This window comes from Pecten maximus, chromosome 4 (assembly GCF_902652985.1).
Source record: "Pecten maximus chromosome 4, xPecMax1.1, whole genome shotgun sequence".
Classification (NCBI taxonomy): Eukaryota; Metazoa; Mollusca; class Bivalvia; order Pectinida; family Pectinidae; genus Pecten; species Pecten maximus.
The window spans coordinates 5,652,269-5,677,612 of record NC_047018.1 but is presented as its reverse complement, the minus strand read 5'-3'; the positions used below and the strand labels follow the sequence as shown (position 1 = coordinate 5,677,612).

General features: G+C 36.3%; 2 protein-coding genes across 3 annotated transcripts in view; one reads left to right on the top strand and one right to left on the bottom strand.

Moving 5' to 3' along the window:
- Positions 1 to 4,493: 4,493 nt before the first annotated feature.
- On the bottom strand, positions 4,494 to 24,197 carry LOC117325046 (putative Polycomb group protein ASXL2). Its single transcript, XM_033880961.1, has 12 exons — positions 24,028 to 24,197; positions 20,971 to 21,053; positions 19,741 to 19,849; positions 18,191 to 18,290; positions 17,373 to 17,672; positions 16,686 to 16,843; positions 12,512 to 12,625; positions 12,200 to 12,309; positions 10,412 to 10,485; positions 9,876 to 9,952; positions 9,323 to 9,354; positions 4,494 to 8,275 (listed from the first exon to the last, which is right to left on the bottom strand). The coding sequence occupies exons 1-12, from the start codon at positions 24,100 to 24,102 to the stop codon at positions 5,974 to 5,976; spliced, it is 3,534 nt and encodes a 1,177-aa protein (XP_033736852.1). The 5' UTR covers positions 24,103 to 24,197; the 3' UTR covers positions 4,494 to 5,973.
- A 34-nt stretch (positions 24,198 to 24,231) lies between these two features.
- LOC117325048 (coiled-coil domain-containing protein 178-like) overlaps positions 24,232 to 25,344 on the top strand; it is a 44,140-nt gene continuing 43,027 nt past the window's right edge. The window contains exon 1 of one of the 2 annotated variants that reach the window (XM_033880962.1): positions 24,232 to 24,312. The gene's annotated coding sequence lies outside the window, so the exon portion shown is untranslated. Of the gene's footprint in view, positions 24,325 to 25,344 lie in introns of both variants that reach the window. The other variant, XM_033880963.1, reaches the window with a different exon arrangement.

The following is a 25,344-nucleotide window of genomic DNA, read 5'->3' as shown; positions in this document are numbered from 1 at the left end:
TGTTACGTATCATCACACTAATATGAGTGGCCGCACATGTTACGTATCATCACACTAATATGAGTGGATCGTACATGTTACGTATCATCACACTAATATGAGTGGCCGTACATGTTACGTATCATCACACTAATATGAGTGGCCGCACATGTTACGTATATATCATCACACTAATATGAGTGGCTGCACATGTTACGTATCATCACACTAATATGAGTGGCCGTACATGTTACGTATCATCACACTAATATGAGTGGCCGTACAATTTACGTATCATCACACTAATATAAGTGGCCGTACATGTTACGTATCATCACACTAATATGAGTGGCCGTACATGTTACGTATCCTCACACTAATATGAGTGGCCGTACATGTTACGTATCATCACACTAATATGAGTGGCCGCAGATGTTACGTATCATCACACTAATATGAGTGGCCGCACATGTTACGTATCATCACACTAATATGAGTGGCCGTACATGTTACGTATCATCACACTAATATGAGTGGCCGTACAATTTACGTATCATCACACTAATATGAGTGGCCGCACATGTTACGTATCATCACACTAATATGAGTGGCCGTACAATTTACGTATCCTCACACTAATATGAGTGGCCGTACAATTTACGTATCATCACACTAATATGAGTGGCCGTACATGTTACGTATCATCACACTAATATGAGTGGCCGTACATGTTACGTATCATCACACTAATATGAGTGGCCGTACATGTTACGTATCATCACACTAATATGAGTGGCCGTACATGTTACGTATCCTCACACTAATATGAGTGGCCGTACATGTTACGTATCCTCACACTAATATGAGTGGCCGTACGTGTTACGTATCATCACACTAATATGAGTGGCCGTACATGTTACGTATCATCACACTAATATGAGTGGCCGTACATGTTACGTATCATCACACTAATATGAGTGGCCGTACATGTTACGTATCATCACACTAATATGAGTGGCCGTACATGTTACGTATCATCACACTAATATGAGTGGCCGTACATGTTACGTATCATCACACTAATATGAGTGGCCGTACATGTTACGTATCATCACACTAATATGAGTGGCCGTACATGTTACGTATCATCACACTAATATGAGTGGCCGTACATGTTACGTATCATCACACTAATATGAGTGGCCGTACATGTTACGTATCATCACACTAATATGAGTGGCCGTACATGTTACGTATCATCACACTAATATGAGTGGCCGTACATGTTACGTATCATCACACTAATATGAGTGGCCGTACATGTTACGTATCCTCACACTAATATGAGTGGCCGTACGTGTTACGTATCATCACACTAATATGAGTGGCCGTACATGTTACGTATCATCACACTAATATGAGTGGATCGTACATGTTACGTATCATCACACTAATATGAGTGGCCGTACATGTTACGTATCCTCACACTAATATGAGTGGCCGTACATGTTACTTATCATCACACTAATATGAGTGGCCGCACATGTTACGTATCATCACACTAATATGAGTGGCCGTACATGTTACGTATGATCACACTAATATGAGTGGCCGCACATGTTACGTATCATCACACTAATATGAGTGGCCGTACATGTTACGTATCATCACACTAATATGAGTGGCCGTACGTGTTACGTATCATCACACTAATATGAGTGGCCGTACATGTTACGTATCATCACACTAATATGAGTGGATCGTACATGTTACGTATCATCACACTAATATGAGTGGCCGTACATGTTACGTATCCTCACACTAATATGAGTGGCCGTACATGTTACTTATCATCACACTAATATGAGTGGCCGTACATGTTACGTATCATCACACTAATATGAGTGGCCGTACATGTTACGTATGCATCACACTAATATGAGTGGCCGCACATGTTACGTATCATCACACTAATATGAGTGGCCGTACATGTTACGTATCATCACACTAATATGAGTGGCCGTACATGTTACGTATCATCACACTAATATGAGTGGCCGTACATGTTACGTATCATCACACTAATATGAGTGGCCGTACATGTTACGTATATCATCACACTAATATGAGTGGCCGTACATGTTACGTATCATCACACTAATATGAGTGGCCGTACATGTTACGTATCATCACACTAATATGAGTGGCCGTACATGTTACGTATCATCACACTAATATGAGTGGCCGCACATGTTACGTATCATCACACTAATATGAGTGGCCGTACATGTTACGTATCATCACACTAATATGAGTGGCCGTACATGTTACGTATCATCACACTAATATGAGTGGCCGTACATGTTACGTATCATCACACTAATATGAGTGGCCGTACATGTTACGTATCATCACACTAATATGAGTGGCCGTACATGTTACGTATCATCACACTAATATGAGTGGCCGTACATGTTACGTATCATCACACTAATATGAGTGGCCGTACATGTTACGTATCATCACACTAATATGAGTGGCCGTACATGTTACGTATCATCACACTAATATGAGTGGCCGTACATGTTACGTATCATCACACTAATATGAGTGGCCGTACATGTTACGTATCATCACACTAATATGAGTGGCCGTACATGTTACGTATCATCACACTAATATGAGTGGCCGTACATGTTACGTATCATCACACTAATATGAGTGGCCGTACATGTTACGTATCATCACACTAATATGAGTGGCCGTACATGTTACGTATCATCACACTAATATGAGTGGCCGTACATGTTACGTATCATCACACTAATATGAGTGGCCGTACATGTTACGTATCATCACACTAATATGAGTGGCTGTACATGTTACGTATCATCACACTAATATAAGTGGCCGTACATGTTACGTATCATCACACTAATATGAGTGGCCGTACATGTTACGTATCCTCACACTAATATGATTGGCCGTACATGTTACGTATCCTCACACTAATATGAGTGGCCGTACATGTTACGTATCATCACACTAATATGAGTGGCCGTACATGTTACGTATCATCACACTAATATGAGTGGCCGTACATGTTACGTATCATCACACTAATATGAGTGGCTGCACGTGTTACGCATCATCACACTAATATGAGTGGCCGTACATGTTACGTATCATCACACTAATATGAGTGGCCGTACATGTTACGTATCATCACACTAATATGAGTGGCCGTACATGTTACGTATCCTCATACTAATATGAGTGGCCGTACATGTTACGTATCATCACACTAATATGAGTGGCCGTACATGTTACGTATCATCACACTAATATGAGTGGCCGTACATGTTACGTATCATCACACTAATATGAGTGGCCGTACATGTTACGTATCCTCACACTAATATGAGTGGCCGTACATGTTACGTATCATCACACTAATATGAGTGGCCGTACATGTTACGTATCATCACACTAATATGAGTGGCCGTACATGTTACGTATCATCACACTAATATGAGTGGCCGTACATGTTACGTATCCTCACACTAATATGAGTGGCCGTACATGTTACGTATCATCACACTAATATGAGTGGCCGTACATGTTACGTATCATCACACTAATATGAGTGGCCGTACATGTTACGTATCATCACACTAATATGAGTGGCCGTACATGTTACGTATCATCACACTAATATGAGTGGCCGCACATGTTACGTATCATCACACTAATATGAGTGGCCGTACATGTTACGTATCATCACACTAATATGAGTGGCCGTACATGTTACGTATCATCACACTAATATGAGTGGCCGTACATGTTACGTATCATCACACTAATATGAGTGGCCGTACATGTTACGTATCATCACACTAATATGAGTGGCCGTACATGTTACGTATCATCACACTAATATGAGTGGCCGTACGATGTTACGTATCATCACACTAATATGAGTGGCCGTACATGTTACGTATCATCACACTAATATGAGTGGCCGTACATGTTACGTATCATCACACTAATATGAGTGGCCGTACATGTTACGTATATCATCACACTAATATGAGTGGCCGTACATGTTACGTATCATCACACTAATATAAGTGGCCGTACATGTTACGTATCATCACACTAATATGAGTGGCCGTACATGTTACGTATCCTCATACTAATATGAGTGGCCGTACGTGTTACGTATCATCACACTAATATGAGTGGCCGTACATGTTACGTATCATCACACTAATATGAGTGGCCGTACATGTTACGTATCATCACACTAATATGAGTGGCCGTACATGTTATGCATCATCACACTAATACATGTTGCATGAAACAATATAACAATAGTATGACCAGTCGTACATGAATGATACCACTTCAATGACTGATGACAGATGATACAATACTATTAGTATGGCTAACCCACTACTATGACTTGCTCTGATTGTTCATATGACAACACTTAACATGGCTCTGGTCAACAATTTTCTATTTCAATGCTGTTGATACAAAAGCCAAAGATTTTACTACAGATAGCAAGACTACAGCCTGCTTATACAAGTATTTTAATTTGATGACATGAGACAAGGGAGCTAGCTATATATAGGTTTTACTTTTTAATGCATGATATTTATCATTATTCAATTATATTGATTAAGTAAATTAGATTTAAAATTATCAATGTGATGTGGTTTTTTTCTTCATATAACTGATTATTAGCAAATTAAAAGTGCACCTGGAAAAATTGACATTTAATTAAGATTAGAAATTTCCTATTTTGTATCACAACATTACATTTTCTCACATAACATTACAATACATACATATGTATATAGATTGATCTTGGGTTATCCCATATAATTTTTAAAATTATAACCCTTCCACCTCTATTCTGACTTTTACATCACCAGTTAACAAATTAGTGGCACTAGATATCTGCAGAAACTGTTAGTCATAGCTGCATCTTACCAAAAAGACGTTGAATACGTACAATACTGTCAAATTGATGATATAACAGTGTACAGAATGTTAAGGTGAAAGGGTACCATATGGTATCCGTATTTATCATGAAAAAAGTTTTGATTTTGTTTATATCTAATTTTTTTAATAAGAAAAAGTCTCTTTTACCTCCACTTTTGTATAACACACAGATGAATTTAGTATTGTATAACACACAGATGAATTTAGTATAATTGCTAAAAATGTATACTAATTTCAATATCATGAACGAAACAGTTTGAGTGAAGTTTACAGAATATAGAGAGAATATTAGATAGAGAACAGAAGTGGGAATTACAAGTAGGACAGATCACTTCTTGTAATGAATCACAGATCAAACATGTATATATTAATCTACATACAGTCATAATTTGGTATTATTTGTTGTAATTACACAATATAATACCTGATATGTTAATTTTTTGACAAACTAATTTCTTTCATAATCATATCAAGATATCTTTACCTAATGCTGAGAAAACTATTGTATCTATACCAAATTACTTAATACAAGATAGACAAGTAATTATATAATTAAGAAAATTTTAGGTAATTAGGAAAAATGCACATGTTAATCATAATGGGGTTCATTTATAAATAATCATAAATGATTAACCCAAACTTGACAGGTGAATTTAATTTCAGATGAATTTTGCAATAGACATGTTAGTGATATAAGTAATGTAAAATGGTCACATAGGACCCAACATTCCATATACACTGAACAAACTGTCTGGTCATGATATATCTTTTTGAACACATTTTCAGATTTTATTTCTTGTTTTTTTTTGGTAAAGGAATTGGTATTTCAAAAGATGATCATGATAAATCATTTATAAATGTTTATTTTACTTAGAACTCTAACCAGTTTCTGTCCTTATATGCGATAAATGATCAGCTTAATTATATTAAATGGACAATGTTACAAATAACATAATCTCAGTAAATTGTATCATATTCCAACTGTTACGTTGCAATCAGACATGTAACACAAAGATTGGAGGGTCCGATACAATCATCATGACAGAATGCTCCACATTTTTTACACATGATCATTGCCTTTAAGCTACAAGCACAGTTACTTGACACATTGTCAATGGTCGCGGGTAATCCAGTACCTGACAATCCTGCAGTGGGCAGAACCACAGATTTACTTGTTGTCTGTGCAGAAACAAATGGTACAATATTACAATGAACCTTTTTAGCTTGATTGTTGGCAGCTGCTGCAGCCGCTGCAGCCTGACTATTTGCTTTGTTTTGCACATGTGCCTCAATACTCTTTATGATGTAAGGGTTATTCACTATTTGCGTGGCACTGCAAACTACTATTTTTTTTACTCGCTGGGCCGGGGAAACCTTGCCGGGGCCCGCGGAGCCACCGCTGTTTGGGGACGGAGCGGTGGCCTCAGGTCGTGATTGTGTTAACATGTTCAGAGGTAACACAGTGGTACGAGGCGTTTTACGACCTGGAGCAGTAGCAGTGCCAATCTTGGATAAAAAATTCACCTGATCTGGAGAAATAACACGCACTTCTTGATTAACAGGTTCTGCAGGGTTTTGGGTAACTATTGTTCCATCTCCTTCTGTTGATACTTGACCTCCAGCACTTGCAGACCTCACCAGAGTTTGTATGTTGGAGTTGACCAGAAGATTCTGTGGTGGAGCACTCGAAGCGCGAGAGGGTTGGATATGGATCGTGTTATTTCCAGCTTGATGAGCATTGAGGATCTGGGCTAAGCTAGAAGTGGTTACTGCTGAGGTTGGAATACCAGCAGGCAGTAACACTTTGGTATTGGATCCTGGCAGTGTCAATACTGTGGCAGTTTGCGATACAGTAGAGCGGAGAGCAGTGTTTTGGGGCAATGTCAGTACCAACGATGTTTCATTATTGGTGTTAGATGAACCCTGCACACCAGTTCCTACAGTCCGAACTTTTGCTATGTTAACCATCACAGGTGAGCTCACTGTTTGACCTTGCAATGTTTGCTCACTAGATGTGCTGCTACTGGCAGACACATTGGAAAACAGAAGTTTTGAGGCACTTAATTGACCTTGTCCCGTCACACTCGCACCTTTAGCACCACTTTGTGCATGTCCCAATATTTTGGGGAGAGTAGAACTAGCATTATCGGCTGTACCTGTCACAGTGGTTGAGATTCCATTATTTGTCTGAGTTACTACAGTCGTTTGTGTACATGTCCTCTCCATCACTTTCTGACAGATCTCCAATGACCTCTTTATATTTACATTATCCTTTCCTCCTTCTTGGGCAGCTTTTTGCATTATTTCTAAAGAACGCTTCATATTGACTCCATCTGATCCTACATCTGTAGTAGATGATGTACTCTTAGAGATATTTTCAGAACTAACCGCCTTAACAGTCTGAACCTGTTTAGGTCGACCAGTTGGCATCATAATGTTTGGAACATGTCTACTCGCTGTAGTACTCCCCGTTGAAGTAATGGCACTAGCAGGTATACGACCCCTTGCAATAAGGTGAGCTTGTAGCTTGGCTTGGGTTTCTGGTTGTTGTTGATGCAGATGTTCACGCAGCTGTTGCTTAGCTTTTGTCTGTGCTTTGATCTGTGCAAGTGTTCTTGTCTGCCCACGCGTGTTCTGGGCACGAATCTGTGCCAATGTACGAGTCTGTGGAGGAGATCTGACTGCCACCCCTGGTGTCGGCCCTCCTACAGGGGACCTGGAAGTGTGTGCCAACGTGGCCTGTAGGGTGGTGCTAGCCTTAGTTGGTGTTGTAACATGCAGAGCGTGAGAAGGTACTGAAGGTGGTGAGGTAGAGATAGCATTCAGAAGAGAAACATGTTTTGTCACAGCAGGCTCGACAATTGTCACAGATTTCACATGCTTTGTCCCTACTACACGAGTAGGACTGCACACTTGGGGTATATTTTTTTCTGGTGATGACACAACATCTACAATAACATCCTCAGACAGAGATGGGTTCTTCTGACGTTTTGCTGGACTAACACTGTTGAGAACCCTGTGACCTTCAGGGTCCACAGGCATAGACAGCGACCTCTTGAGAGTTTTGTGAGGGTCATTGTTACTGATTGCATGTTTAACAGTTGACACTTTCATCAGAAGACCACCTTGACCAGCACCATCTGAAGAGCTCCCCACAGTCTGAAATATTGACCGTTGTTTTAACATGGTAGACACAAGTGTTGCTTTCTTCAGTTTAGTCTTCACAGGAGAGGCTGGAGTGACTGGTGACGGAAGGTCTGCTTTCGGAACTTCATACCCAATATTCCTGTAAAACAAGACAAAGGAATGAGTTATACAGGTCAATATCAGCTTTTTTTGTAGGATGTTATTACTTATAAGTGCTGTTATTGTACATTCATCATGATTATAATTATTAATCAGGTTGAAAATAAACATAATTACTTGTTTTAATCTTTTTAATATGTAAAATAATTCACAAAGACTGCCTTTTACATTGATTTAAAGATTAGTTTCTTCTTCGTAGGGGCTATATTTCGCTGTACACTGTTTCCTTTAATTCACGGATCTGTTGCATATCAATATAATTTCCAGTCATTTCTATTCTAGTTTGCTTTGCAATGCATTATTTAGTATGGTGTTTCAAGGGTAAATCTGTTTTGGAATGGATACACAGCTTGTCATATTGTACGAAAATCTAGATCTTGCGCTGTGTATTCGCCATCCAGACTGTGTTATACACCAATCATTTCACTCAATGGAATTCAAAGGTACCTTGTGAGTATTAACATAAGCAATAGGAGCCAGTTGTAATGAATTAATTGGTCTGATAACAGATTTTTATTTTGTCCAGCTTATTATTGTAACATGTAATAAGACAAGTTTTCTGGGGTTTTTTTTATAACTACCAATAGACCGCCAGTTGTCAAGCTTATTATTGTAACGTGTGATTAGGTCAGTTTTCTGCTTTTTATAACTACCAATAGACTGCCAGTTGTCCAGTTATCGGCACTGTGTGTTAACACACATGACTAAATAATTATGTAATATGAAAAGGGGATCTCTGAGCAGGTCAGGGATATCATTTATCAATTATTGAAATACATTTCACATCCAAACTTTAATTTCTCATTTGACTCAGAAAATTATGTAATATTGTTGAGTTACATTTCCATGGTACCAAGACCTGTCTCCATAATGGGAGTGTTGTGTTTAATATTTGGCAGGTGTTTAGAATTCGTGGATTTTAGTGGAAATGGGAATAACGCGAAAATAAAACCACTGCGAAATGTAACCGCTATACAGTATACAAATCCCTACTGCACTATGTAAATATTCATTATCAGTATCTTACCTTTTCCCCCATATTTCCTCAAAATGTTTTGCCTGTAAAAAGTAAAGAATGCAATACAAAATCAACATTTTATAATACATTGCTTGCGAGGTACACACTTCTAACCCTAAAAGATATCTTTTGTCGAATTCTGTGGAATAAAATGTGTTCCAGTCACCACTTTGACTCTAAAATAATCATAAAGTTGCAAATCACAAATTCTCAAAATATCCTTTTTCACCTGACAATTGGATCATTAGAATTCCAAATTACTGCTTGTCCTTGTTAAGAGGTGTACAACTATGATTTATGATGAATCTAAATAAGCAATTTGGCCTCTAATATAAATTCTTTTTTGGGGCAAAATTTAAATTAATAGGTATAATCATTGACTGCACAATACACTTTCGTTTTGTGTCCATGCCTTTGATGCAGCAAGACAAACAGTTTATTATACTGGATTTTTTTTTCTTCTATTTTTCCACATTTACTTGTCTTATATCTGAATATCGATCAATTAATATTTCATTAAATGTCAGATATTTTTCTTTAAATCTATATCTGTGAAAGTTACCTTCCATGGGTCCAGTTTACTCAGCTCCCTCTCCTCTTCCTGTTTGATGCGCATTTGGTTTTCTGGTGTGAACTCTCCTATAGAATTTATGTACAGAAAAATATTTGATCTGAGTTTGGAATATTTCCACAATCAACCCCCCCCAAGATCTAATTAAAGGTAATCTCAGATATCTTAATGACATTTGATAAGTTAATGTCAAATACCTTTGACTGTTTTTGTTAAAAATTAATTGAGTTGAATTTAGAACTATCGTAAAATGTCTCAGATAACAGTTTTTTAGCATTATAACAATTGTATATTTTTAACATTATAACAATTGTATATACATTTCAGATCATAGTTTTTTAGCATTATAACAACTGTATATAACAGATATTTGTTACCTCTGTTCAACCTTTCAATAGGTGGCTCTCAGGACCCATGTTTTCCCTCAGTTATTTTTTGTAAATTGATTCTCTACAAAATGTATTAGTCTTGGACATGAATTCTTTAATATAGAGTATAAATACAATTAGATGCCATGTAAATCTTACCCTGTGCGAGCCTTTCGATCCATTCTTGACAAGATTTATTGAAAAATTCATTGTTCAATGCAGTACTACTCAGCCTGAAACATGAAAAATATAGGATAAGACTTATAACAGAAACAACAGATCAATAATATAAAACTCTGATTTATTGGGATGATACATTGTTGTCCTGCAAAACAGGGACTGTTGATACTTGTACATTTTATGAAAAGTTATTTTATGTTAAACTGCTTAAAAACTGATTTAACAGAAAATGTTAACTTGCAGCACAGATAAGCTGCCCATTCACTTGTATGATAATTTGGTTCAATGCCTTTCTTTCATTACTTCTCAGTGTTACTTATACTTTTACAGTTATCTTGTGCTAAGAATATGGTTCACAATAATGATTGTCATAAGTCTCAACTATAATTATGTCAGTCTGACATTAAAGCTGCCGACTGCTCTAGACATTAAACCCAACATGAAATGTGTTTACCCCATGTTCACATATACACGTAATACTGTGAATAATTTGAATTAGATGCTTTATATCATCCTTACAGCAACCTGGATCATTTTAAACTATTGTATGATGTAAAATATATTGTCTTATCCAAGAATGAGTACATCATATGCTTGAATTATTATGGTTTCCGGATCAAACTAATGCACAAAACCCAACAAATAACTTTGTAATATATACATATGTGAAAAAAAATGGTTTGCTAATGTTTGTGGGATCAAATTTGAAAATATTGTATAGGAAAATATGAAATAAAACAAATTTTCATCACAACTTGATCTTCATAAACATGCACTCGGAACACATCGGTCTATTTCCATCTCGATAGGTACAATCTTGTGGCATCAGACATACCTTCAAACATACAAGTCCCTGATTTCATTGAGGTATTTTCACGTTGAATTTTGATATTGAGTTGACTCGATTCTACTTATTTCATACAGTGCACATAGGTACCATGCATTTATAAGTCGTTTATCAAATCCTGAGGATGACATGAGCTGAAAATGCTGTCAGCTAAAAGACTAAATACTATCTAATTAAACTATTACAGTTTATCGACTATATCATCCTGGTTTCAGTGCAAGTGCTCAGGGACGGAAACGACTGTGTTAACAAAGTGCTTGAAAACCATTACCTACACAAGTGCTGGTGCAATCTACCGCTTCAGTTTATCATTGCTAAGCCCATGTCAGGTATATGTGTTATTGCTTTGTTGCAATTGCCCACCCATGATAAATTTACTATTGTATATGTTGTTGACAAACCACTACTTCTATCTACACCACACGACTTCTATCTTCAATCTATACCTCTAATCTACTTCTGGTATGTAATCTGCACGCACACCCTACATGTCTACACCTCAACTTCCACCAGGACAAACTTAATAAAGCCTGCTAGGCAGCTTTAAAAATTACCCAAAAGTAACAGGCACATCTCAGTACTAGACATAATGACTGATGCATTACTTTCTTTTATTCAAAGTGTACATTCTCTTAATAAAAGGTATCCTCGGCCTTAGATTCAGGTGACTGATTTTGTAGTTGGTTTAAGGCATTGTCATGATAACTTTTTTGTTGCATAAAATCATTGAAGGAAAAGATGAAAATTTGTAATTCAAAATAAGTGACCTTGACCATGGCAAGATGATCTTAAACTAGTTTGAAAATTCACTAATACTAAGTTTTGTGCAAATTTTCATGAAAACGAAATAAAGTGTGTGACACAGAAAAATCAAGTTTCAGAATAGGTATATGTCCCTCATGACGATGCATAAAACGTACCTGAGGGTATTGTCCTGTCCCACATATCTGTCACATTCAGGTAAAAAATGTAAAAGCTTATACTGGTACTGGCTTGGTAATTTGGAGAACATCCTTTTGTCTATCAAATTCTGAAATGTGACAAGAATCATGTAACTTCTTTGCATAATGATTTCACCTCATTTTCAATCAAACTGGACAGAAATGATTTATACTAAAAAATGTTTTATTTCATTAAAATCAGTTCTTGTAGCATTGATATCCATTGTAACCAACACAAATTTTACATAAACAAAAGTACCACAAGGTAATAGTTTCTGGTTCTGAACTTACTCTCAGATTTGTGTTGCACAGAATGGAATCTGGAGTCTCCAAATCAATGCAGCCTTCCTTTGTTTGGGCAATCTGGGCTGCATGGCTCAATTTCTTATGGGGCCTTCTTCGGGGCTGTAAAAGCATAAAAGTGCGTGATGATGTATTATGCTTATGTATGCTTAGTCATAGTGTTGGCAAAGCATGTGATAAAAGACATCTCGGAGGGATCTTAGCACCCGCATCCAATATCATATGATCTGTATTGCTTTATAGCACTTTCAGTCTTTTCTTTATTTTTTAAAAATAAACTTGTCTTAATCATACCAACATGCTTTATTGACTGTCTTTTGGCCAGTCCCATAATTGAATATGCACAACTAGGGACCAACTTCAACTGCCAAAACCCACCCTTTATAAGTTCAGTTCCTAGATAAGGATCATTCAAACCAGACAAGTAATGACAATAGAGAACAGTGTTCCAGCTAGGATTTGAAAAGGGCAGGGCGCTGCCTAAAAAAGGGGCATTTTTGTGCGCGACATTTTTTCCGGGCCTATCTATCTTCTACCTTATTTTACAGGACAATTCAAGTACATCCATGCATTACATATGACCTAATTCATAAGAGACAAATAGAAATCTGTTGAATTTTTTTTATTATTTTGTTTGTGTGAAAATATCTTCTTTCTTCTCTTTATTCTTCAAATATTGTTTTAAATTTTGATGGTAAAAGTTATGACCTATGGTAATTCAAAAATAAAATGATATTAGCATTATTTTAATTTAAGGGTGTATTGAGAGAATCCATATATGATAATTACGTCCAATCAAAATGTTACTATCAGATTATAGTCAACAGAGCGATATTTTAAACCAGAAGTTAGTCTGTCCACAGACCTATATACTAACTAATTAATATAGGTCTCTGGTCTGTCCGTTGTGATTGTAAGACGACTAATTGTAGGTGAAGATATGATGGAGCAAAAGAGAAAAGGTGGTAAAGCATATACGAGAAAAAAATGATTAAGTAAAAGAAATTCTATTATTTAATATCTGAATATAACTACGATGTATCTTCTAAGCGGCGGTAAATTTCTACTTTCACTTTAGAAATAACGGTAAATTAAAAGCAGGAAATTATAGCTAGTTCACATGTTCTTGAATCGTAAACAAACGTTGCAGAAATGTAATTACTTGGCTATCACATGACCCGCAGTTAATGCAGAGTCGGCATTTCAGATACGAAAATAACACAATATAAACTAAACTTTTGCAACCATTATTCACATAAGCAGATATTTTTATGTGTCCTTTATTTATTTATGAAAATTAACATTTGTATAGAAATCCGTCAATCCAACAAGGAATTTGCGACATCTGCATTTACAACGAACCATTTCCGGCGTCCCGCCAAACTTCATCAAATAAAATCAACCGAAAGCTAATTTTGATCACTGGAAAATCACTGGAAAGTGATCTCATGATCATTTAGATATCTACTTAAAAGTTGCTTGGTTAAAACCAGAAGGATTTCGTGTTGTCATGTGAAGAAAATTTCAAAGATATATAGATCGATCGCCAATATGCACACGTGCTCATGGGATAACTTTACGACAAACGAGCGGCTCTTTTCGGTCTTGTCAAAAGTTGTTTACATAAGTAAAACAACATTTCCATCCATTATCATTACTGTGTCCATCTTCAAAAAACCTTCGTGATTATGATTTAATTGGATTACCAACCGATCTTATCGACTCGTCACGGTTAAATGACTCTATTAAAACACCAGGTCGATCCCCAGCTGACCGATCTGCCTCGGGCAGCGTCAATCAGTACCGTGGATCGACCCCCGTGGATAAGGGTCTACAGGTAAGGGGACTAGTGTCACAGGTGGCCAATTAGTGACTGACTGTATATTGCATGGCTTCAGCAAATCGGATATAGAATATACGAGGCAAAATGAGCATCAATGACACTTCGAAAAAGGGCAGTACTTCAGGAAAAGGGGCGGGGCGCATTTCTAACTTTGAATTAGGGGCAGGGCGCCGCGCCCTGCTAACCCGACCTAGCTGGAACACTGGAGAAAGATACTTGTTCCCCTTAACTAAAGTGCTATTTGACACCAACTATAGAGGAGTTTGGGGTAAAGGAAATGGTCTTATAGATAGCTTTACAGGGTGAACACACCATAATTGAACTGTAGGTGGTTTGGTATCAAATGACAACACCACCACTGATATGGACCAAGAACTGTAGGTGGTTTGGTATCAAATGACAACACCACCATTGATATGGACCCAGAACTGTAGGTGGTTTGGTATCAAATGACAACACCACCACTGATGTGGACCCAGAACTGTAGGTGGTTTGGTATCAAATGACAACACCACCACTGATATGGACCAGAACTGTAGGTGGTTTGGTATCAAATGACAACACCACCACTGATATGGACCCAGAACTGTAGGTGGTTTGGTATCAAATGACAACACCACCACTGATATGGACCCAGAACTGTAGGTGGTTTGGTATCAAATGACAACACCACCACTGATGTGGACCCAGAACTGTAGGTGGTTTGGTATCAAATGACAACACCACCACTGATGTGGACCCAGAACTGTAGGTGGTTTGGTATCAAATGACAACACCACCACTGATGTGGACCCAGAACTGTAGGTGGTTTGGTATCAAATGACAACACCACCACTGATGTGGACCCAGAACTGTAGGTGGTTTGGTATCAAATGACAACACCACCACTGATGTGGACCCAGAACTGTAGGTGGTTTGGTATCAAATGACAACACCACCACTGATGTGGACCCAGAACTGTAGGTGGTTTGGTATCAAATGACAACACCACCACTGATGTGGACCCAGAACTGTAGGTGGTTTGGTATCAAATGACAACACCACCACTGATATGGACCCAGAACTGTAGGTATTAAATGACGATGACTAATTAATGACTAAGTAAAACAGTCAGTACAAAGCTCGCCTCCCATTGTTTATCACTATACCTCACACTATCATTAGAGGTTGAGTTTACCATCGGTACAAAGCTCGCCTCCCATTGTATATCACTATACCTCACACTAGAATTAGAGGTTGAGTTTACCATCGGTACAAAGCTCGCCTCACATTGTATATCACCATACCCTACAATACAATTAGAGGTTGAGTTTACCATCGGTACAAAGCTCGCCTCACATTGTATATCACCATACCTCACATTGTATATCACTATACCTCACATTGTATATCACTATACCTCACATTGTATATCACTATACCTCACATTGTATATCACTATACCTCACATTGTATATCACTATACCTCACATTGTATATCACTATACCTCACATTGTATATCACTATACCTCACATTGTATATCACCATACCTCACATTGTATATCACTATACCTCACATTGTATATCACTATACCTCACACTATCATTAGAGGTTGAGTTTACCATCGGTACAAAGCTCGCCTCACATTGTATATCACCATACCTCACACTATCATTAGAGGTTGAGTTTACCATCGGTACAAAGCTCGCCTCACATTGTATATCACCATACTTCACACTATCATTAGAGGTTGAGTTTACCATCGGTACAAAGCTTGCCTTATAATATATATCACTATACCTCACACTAGCATTAAGGGGCATATTCACCAACTGGGATCCATATTGCAATATAATGATATTTTTACAAAAAAATATTGCAATATTTAAAGGTAAAATAGGCCTTGTTTAAATCAAGTTTTGCATTATAATAAGCATTGAAATCATTATTATGAAACATGTTTGACTCCGAAAAATAACAGTTGAACCCCACAGCAACCTATACACCACTATTAGTATCCTAATACAATTTTAAAAGTGTTTACTGATGCCTTTCAACATTTGCACCAAAAACTTAACATTAGATCTGACATAAAAAGTCTTAATCCAAAAAGTTAAAAAAAATATATAAAAAAAATAGTCTCTTTCCCCCCAAAATTATCATTCCAACTCCGTGAAGTTAAGCTCCACACCAACCCTCAAACCAAATATTAGAACCCTATAGTTCAATCGTGAAGGAGCTTACTGACACAGATGTGACAACATAAGCTCCCCCTCTCTTCGAGAAGTGAGTTGATAAATATTTGGATTTTACTGGTAGACTGTGAACATCGAATACCTTCATACTAAATCCTGGAATCCCTGCCAGTATCTCTCTCATTGTCTGAGGTCGCTTTGAAGATGGTGCTGGAGATTTACCACTGTCAGAGCTGTCAGACTTGCTGTCCCCATTTTGGAGACTGCCATCATTTTCAGATTCCATTTCTGTGTGTCCATCTGTATAGGTCAGAATGTTATAAGGTTTAACAGGTGGAAAATTACGTTGTGGGACAAGAACTTCATAGAGCAATATTGATAACTTCTTCTGTCTTATTTATATGTAAACACAAGACATTAACTAAATTTGGTGATCTTGAAAGCAAAACCTTGAGATAAGAGATTATGTACATATCATAGAGATCTAATTTGGTGTGACACACTTCCTGGTATCAGTTTTACTTTGTAATACATCATCTATGTAGCTCAGTAGTCTTAACAAGAGGCCCATAGGCCTTAACGGCCACCCGAGTCTCAAACATATCAAACTATCTTCTATGTATTTACAATGTATTTCTAAACCATTCCTGTAAAAAAAAGAAGCATAGTTTTGCCCTTCCTCATAATTCTAACCAGGTTAATTTTGCCCTTCCTCATAATTCTAACCAGGTTAATTTTGAATCATTTCCATTAAGTGGCGACATACAACTAAGGCAAATAATTGCTTAACAGAACCAGCATCACTTTTGTAGGTCTTGAAACAAATTACCTTTGACAGCCTTGACTTCTTTCTCCTTGTCTGGAGGTGGAATAGGTTTGATAATGATTCTGGGATAGTCATTTTGTTTCTTCTTTTGTTTTTGACGTAAAGATTGTCGCATGCTACGTCTCAGGGTGTGATTAACATGCGAGGATATGCTCGTCCCTGATGATCCAGATGAGGATCTTTGTTGGCTTTCCTTACTGTCCGATGGCTCTGCTATTTCATCTGCATCACCATTAGATTGATCATCGTCATCTTCTGATGGAGGAATTGTTTTTACCCAAGAAGGTAAACTTACAAACATCACTGTAACCAAAAACATACAATACTAGGGAATTTTAACTATATGTAATACCTCTGTTTAAGGTAATGTTTTACCAAGAATTAAGGTTTTAACTTGTCACTATAATACTTTATTAATCTATCAACCAATACAGCACAACCAATCCACAAACATTACTAATGGATGGAAAGACGTGCTGTGACTATATGATCCCTACCCAAATTTCTTAGGATCATAGAAATCTCCTGCATTTAAGAAATGCAGTTTGGAATAGTTTTTGTTAGTAGATATGATAATAGGAATACTTTTTCCTATTTCAGTGAAAATAACATATCATATATGTTTTTTGGAACAAATGGTGCTAAAGTTTTGTAAGAACTGTGTGGTTAATATTTCTATAGTATCAAGTTACTGAGTGGTTAATATTTCTATAGTATCAAATACTGAGGGGTTAATATTTTTATAAAGCAAATTATAAATTATAAATTATTGCATTTTATTAAACCAAATTTTCAAAGTTGATAACGAAGATAGGACATACCATTTTCTTTCCTGCGTTCTTTGAAGGGCCGGTCCCTGCCGTCATCATCATCATTTTCTTCCGGTACTTCATGTAGAGTGGACCCAGTTGGTCGATCTCCCTAAACACAGGAAAGCAAATTGCAACCATAAGACGAGAAACTTACACAGAAATGTAGGCTTTTACTTTTAATCATATCAATAAGGTTTTCTGTGCATCAATTCACATTTGAGTCTACGTCTCAGTAAAATATACAGCATGTAACCTCAAGTTGGTACACATACAAAGTGAATGAATTTTTCTGGATGCTGTTACTTTTTCTACTTTGTACTAGGTAATTTAAGTTACTTATTCACAGTAGATAAATTAACTGCATCCGGAAGAAATTCTATACTATTCTACCTCTATATTTGGTATGTAATTTCCAGTCTAACATACAATCTTTAAGGTCACTGTAAGTTTTTTTTTCTGTTGATATTAATTGATATATTTCTACACCATAGGTGCCATTTTATGACAAGCAGTGTAAACACTGTCGTCACTGTTTTTCATCTGAAATATACATATGATATGTTGATTTAATATATATATTCCTGAATTGTATCACTGCAGATTTACACTAGAACTGTCATCAGGATGGCTGACTAATACCCCCGCAATCTGCACGAGTCAATGGTAAATTGGAACTGTTAATTAGAGGCTAAGATAACCCAGTAATATAGTGACCAGATGCCATAGCAACAATAATTTTAAGAAAAAGAAAGTAAGATGCACATCTACACATGGTCCTCTATATTTGTGTGAAGTTTCATTGAAATCGGCCCTTCAGTTTAGGAGTTGTCCGCACAAATTTAAAGTTATGGTTCTTATCGGACAACCTGTTTATAGTGACCAGTTGCCATAGCAACCATAATTTCGAGGAAAAGAACAAAAAACGCAGATCTACACATGGTCCTCTATATTTGTGTGAAGTTTCATTGAAATCGGCCCTTTGGTTTAGGAGTTGTCCGGACAAACATAATGTTATGGTTCTTACCAGAAAACCTGTTTATAGTGACCAGTTGCCATAGCAACCATAATTTTGAGAAAAAGAAAGTGGCATTCACATCTATACATGGTTCTCCATATTTGTGTTAAGTTGCATTGAAATCGGCCCTTCGGTTTAGGAGGAGTTGTTCGGACAAACTTAAAGTTATGGTTCTTATTGGAAAATCTGTTTATAGTGACCAGTTGCCATAGCAACCATAATTTTGAGAAAAAGAAAGTGGCATGCACTTCTACACATGATCTTTAATATGTGTGTGAAGTTTCATTGGAATCGGCCAATCGGTTCAGGAGGAGTTGTCCGGATCCGGACAGACAACCTGATTCCAGTATACCCACCTAACTTCGTTGCGGGGGTATAATAATAGTAGTACTCTATCAGTTTGGTTTAATGATTTACAAATTCAAGGGTTTACTGTACCAATTACACATTTTTTTTTTACAGTAACTGAAAATCAGTTTTTTATTCCAAACTGCCTGACTTTAAGTGATTACAATAGCTTAAATGGCATTATTTAATTACACACCATTAATCCATACACCCCAGATCTACCGGCCACCTTGTAGAAGACAGAGTCCTTCCCTCTGGAGTAGGCATGGAGACAGGAGTTTAGGCATGCCAAAGGCACAGACCCACTGGACAAAATAAAATACATGTATACATATTAAAAATCACAGTTCTTAGATTTCCAGAAAACATATATATGGTGTATAAAATAAAACAAATAATAGTTGAAACAGGCACCATTACATAATAATGTCCCCAAAATGACCACCATAGTTGTAAATAAAGTACCGGTAGTTGATATCGCAACAGTGTTTATACTTTATAGTGTCATGCTACACCTATATATACACACACACATATATACACCAAATTTCATCATAATCAGACAATTTTTAATTTCAACCAATCATCAACCAATCTGAACATAAAATGGCAGCCATTTTGTTAAAATGGGAAACTTCAATTACAGACACAAAGGGATTGTTGTCCCACGATACACCTACATGATCAAAATCTGCAACAAGAGGCCAAAATATGGTAGCCGTTTTGTAAAATCACAAGGCACTTCGAATTCCCTTGACTGTGAAAAACAGTACACGTGTATGCGAGCTGCATATACCGTACAAAAATAAAAATCCTCATAATTCTGTAAGTTTTTGCAGTATTATGTTCAGGTAGCAGCATATCTTCAGGTGTCACTTTCTTGTATAATGATAAGAACATATGTTTTAATATATTTTCTGAAGATCCCAGAACCTATATATGCACCTATACCTAGTAGTCACTTTAAGGCCCACCATGCAGATTGTAAACGATTAATGAAAGCCATATATGGTTATGCCGTTCCTACTTTTCTCATGTTGAAGAGTGGCTACTCACAGGCCAATATCCCCTATAGTTCAGTACCAGTTAACTTGCCAAGGTTACTGTCAACTCTTCATTCAAAGAAGGTTGTCGATGTAGAATGTACATGTTAATAAACTTGCATTGCACTGATAGTAAGCATTAAATTAAACATTTGATCTTTGTCACCATGTTTTTGATACACATCATCATTTGTGTCATCACCACTTCAGGCTCAGGCTGGATACTAAGCCGTCTCCTCAAGTCAGTGAATTTAGAAGGAATGGACATCTGGAGACAAAAACTACTTAGGTGTGAAGTTTGAGTTTTTCAATATTGTAGTATGTAGGCTGTGACTACTTTAAAACCATTTTATATGCAAGTTGCCATTATTTTTTCTACTTACCTAATATCCTTTAGGTTATCATCTTGAATTGCTTGAAGAATAGCTTTGTAGCTCATAGGAATCTGTGCATTTCTCTCCAACACCTGTTAAAACAATAAAATCAATGTACTTCTGAATCAATCATACATAAAAATCCAAAAGATACTACTTTGTTAAAAGTATTTCTTAGTTGATGTTCAAATCACAGCTGCATGAGGAACCTTCAAACATTTGGTTACATTATTCATTGGTATGCAATAAATCACTAATCTGAATCATGCATAACATCAATAACAAATTTTCATGATCTGTCAATTCAGGATCTTATGCATGTTATTTATATGCTAACCATTAAGAAATTTTCTCCTGTTATTCTTTTGCATTTAAACCAAAATAACAACAGAGTAAGACAATTCCAAACATCAGAAAATGCATTAATTTAAGACAACTTGTTTTGTATTCCAAACATCAGAAAATGCATTAATTCAAGTCAACTTGTTTTAACAAATTTAACATAGGCTAATACATGCAAGTCTAAGCTTATTATAGTACTAAAGTGCTTGGATTTGGGGGAATAGGAAATCGGTGAGTAGACTGAGTTTTGTTTTAATTTTGATTTTAATATTGAAAAACTAGATAGTTGAAATAGAAATTTTAAAGATATTTCTTGTTTATAGTTATAAACTTCTTCTGAAACATTTCAATCCTTACTAAATCAAAGATCATGTCTCTCAGAATGAGCATTTTCAGTTACTTTTATATGGAAAGCCAGTTAATATAAACATGTACAACATGCTTCATGATGTATATATATACATGTATATGCAAAATGCTAACGCTGTCTTCCAGTTGTACTGTATCTTACAAAACTAAAAACATTACCAATGAAGAAGTTTGATTATTCTCAATTTAAAAAGGAACATTTTGCTTCAGCAAATTCTGCATAATGCTTTTAGAATAAATGAATGCATTTGTATAAAGCATTTCACATAAAACATTTAGCAAAAAGCATTTACCATGTCATACCAGAGTTCCGTATTTTTGGAATTAATTCCCTCACAAAACTGATACATGTACATTCTGTTTTAGAGAGACTAAACAGGAAAGTTTTTGTGCATGAAAGTAACTGGGTCCTTTTAATTTAATCATATATTCTGCTGTATTTACCATGATAAAAAGTTGTATACATATCTGAATGCTCTCTTTGGGAAAATATCAAGTTAGTTAGTTAATTACTGTTTTTCTAGAAAAAAATGTGTGTTTGAACTATCCGCGTGTTCGAACTAACCAGAGGTTTACCATAATGCTAGCATTAATGAAATGTTAATCAAGGTTGTTATTTCTAATTAAGATTTAACAGAAAGTGTATCCCAAGAAAATGATCCTGGATTCTTTCATAGTTTGCTTGAAGAAGCATTTCTTGTGACTACAGTATATTTTCTTTCAAGTGTCTACATATCATTTTTATTTCTGTAGATTTTCTTTTTTCTTTTTTTGCAGCAGCAATAAACCTGAAAGATCAGGAATTTACAGAAAGTATGCTTAATGAGACCTGTGAATCTATGGAAGATAAAATATACATGACACTCCATTGATCAGGACACAGATTGCCATGTTATATCCCCAGATCTCTGGAAAAATAGCCCATAAATAATGACAGTTCACTGTAAAAAGGCATACACATTTCTGTTCAAGTGAATTGCTGGTCACTATTAATGTCAGTCTCTTTGTCAGTGTATGAAAGTATATATGAAAATTCCTTAGACAACTGGTCTACAGAAAATTGAAATCCCATAGTCCAAATCATTTTTCCATAGACCCATTTTGTAAACAAATAATGTTGAGAGTAGCATAAGTAACTGTGTCACGCAACCGCTTGCACCATCCAGTTCATACTCATTCAAATATTTGAAGCCAATAACGCGTTGTTCTCAGCAAAAACACCTCGATTGTAAGCTCTGATTTCATATGATCGTTTGTCAGAAAATATAGGAATGTTCTTTACATGAATAATTGTAATGTATGTCAGGACTCAAACTTTTCATAGCCAATCGGGCCAACATGTACACTTAGAAATTTTACATAAACCGACCTATTTTCTATAGCCTCAGGCCATCGGACCACCTTTACTCTCGAACACTGCTTTGTATGTAATATTCATACTATTTTGATTCTTCTCTTGGACTGTCACCTTTATTTTACTGTTCAAGTTCAAAATCAATGTGACCATACATGTACATAACTGGCTTGAAGTTATGAAATTAATCACGAAACCACAAATGAAATACTATTGTGCATTTGTTTGTAAATTTATCTAATAAGTCTGGAAGTCCTTTATCTCCATGATCAGGGACTCCCCTACTCTGATCTACTCAGTTAAGAAAACAACCGTTTTGCGGCGGGATCACGTTTGAAGTGCGATGTGCGTGATTGTATAAACAAATCAGACGGTAAGGTAAACGTTAAATAAACAACCAACAACCAGTTAATTATCATTATTTAATATCACAATGAAATACCGAAACAACTTTTAAAAAATGCCGAACCGACTTCCAACAAAAAGTACCGAAACAACTTTTTAGGTACCGAAACGACCAGGTACCGAAACGACTGTACACCCCCCCCCCCCCCCCCCCCCCCCCTTTGATATTTCTTGATTACTTTAATGCATACAGAGAAGAACACCAGCAATTTAGCATTGCATAATACGTGTTGTATCATTCCCAATATTTCAATTGAAATCATTTTTTTCACATTGTTAAAGCACCAATATCTGTGGGTATACATGCTTTGGGAGGGTCACCTGCTACAGTAGTGTACACACGATTTCTTAACAAACTGACTGTTGTGTACATTCGTCAGTGGATATTCTTCGGGAAACTGTGCCTTAATTTCACAACTCTGTTTGAATATTAAAAATCACCATCAATAGGAAATTATTTTGTTGTAGTATAATGAAACAAATGTCAAAACAGCGATTTTTTTTGGTCGAAAATATCTCAGACAGCTGCCCATACAATATCAAATTCGGACAACTGTTGTTGACGGTCGACTTTAGGGACACATCTTGACACTTACTATCTTCGCAGCCTCGGCCCATGTTCGATTTTTCCTTCTTTTTGGTTGTTTGTCTTTCGAGTTATCGATTTGCATTGTGCATCCAAGTGCAAAATTGAGTAAAATAGAGTAAATATTTAGTCGTCATATCTTTACAAAGAGCTGACTCCAACTATCCTGCGCCATTTTTGTTAAAATCACGTGATTTTATCAAGAACCAATGAACGAGTTCGACACAAACTCCTGCATGGAAACTGCAATGGCGTCAAAATGGTGGACTGTGATAAACAAACCATGAAACAATAGGTAATTCAGATTGTACGTTCAATTGTATTACAACACACAGAATAGAGTGATGAAATCTATGTTCATAGACCCTTATGAAAGATAGATTTGCTTCCAGGAACGGAAATGATTGTAGTAGGCATATATGTAGATGAAGTTTGAGTGGTCTGAAACTGCCTACCGACCCTACTTAGTTAGGTCCCCTTGAACAAAAATTCCAGAGCTTTGATCAAACATTTAATTCCTTTTATGATTTTCATAAATATTCAAATTATACTATTTTATCTACTCCAAAACAAACATTTCATTTCCTGATAGTATTTTTAAAGGAAATTATTACAGTAATAATTCATTATTATGAGTATAAATTACAATTTTTTTTGTAATTGATTTTTCATTTTATTTACCATTACAATGACCATTTCCAATCCAATATTCTTGATACATCATATGAAAATTCCAAGCAAGATGATCAGATCTAGATCTAAAAAAAAAGTTCATTGATAAAATTAGTTTAGTATTACCAGAGACCTATATACTAGTATATAGGTCTCTGGTACTACTACATACTATGCTGGTTCTCTACCGGTAGAAGTAAGTATTCCCAGTGGCTCAGAGTACAGTGATATGACATTAAACGTTAACTGGCATGGTGGCTATGATATCTAGCATATAGACAATTGGCTTGCCATGTAGCAACTATAATTACATTTTCGGTAGCCTGAGTTTCCTCTGGCCCTGACACCATATCTGTCGTAGGCCAGAGCGCACTACAATATGAAAACGTGGAATTCTCCAACAAGCATCTGGTTGACAATAGACTATCATTTTGATATTTGGATGTTTACATTTTTAAGTGTTAATGGCCATTTTCCAGTATGTATTCCATTGAATAATGTTGTTGAGTTGATTTCTGGCTGAACTTCTTGTGATTCTGATTTAGTGATTAGTTTACATTACCTCTAAAGGGTTTTGAATAATTAGCAGGAAGTTTCACAATGCTATGAGCAACTTCCTCAGGGAAGTCATTAATGTAAATTAAGAACAGAATAG

Excerpts from the sequence above, each read along its gene's own strand:
- LOC117325046 (XM_033880961.1), bottom strand. The coding sequence starts at position 24,102 with ATGCAAATCGATAACTCGAAAGACAAACAACCAAAAAGAAGGAAAAAT. Across the intron at positions 19,850-20,970 it reads GATAACCTAAAGGATATTAG|TGGGTCTGTGCCTTTGGCAT; the intron begins GTAAGTAGAAAA and ends TATTTTGTCCAG. Across the intron at positions 18,291-19,740 it reads CTGGGGTGTATGGATTAATG|GGAGATCGACCAACTGGGTC; the intron begins GTGTGTAATTAA and ends TCCTGTGTTTAG.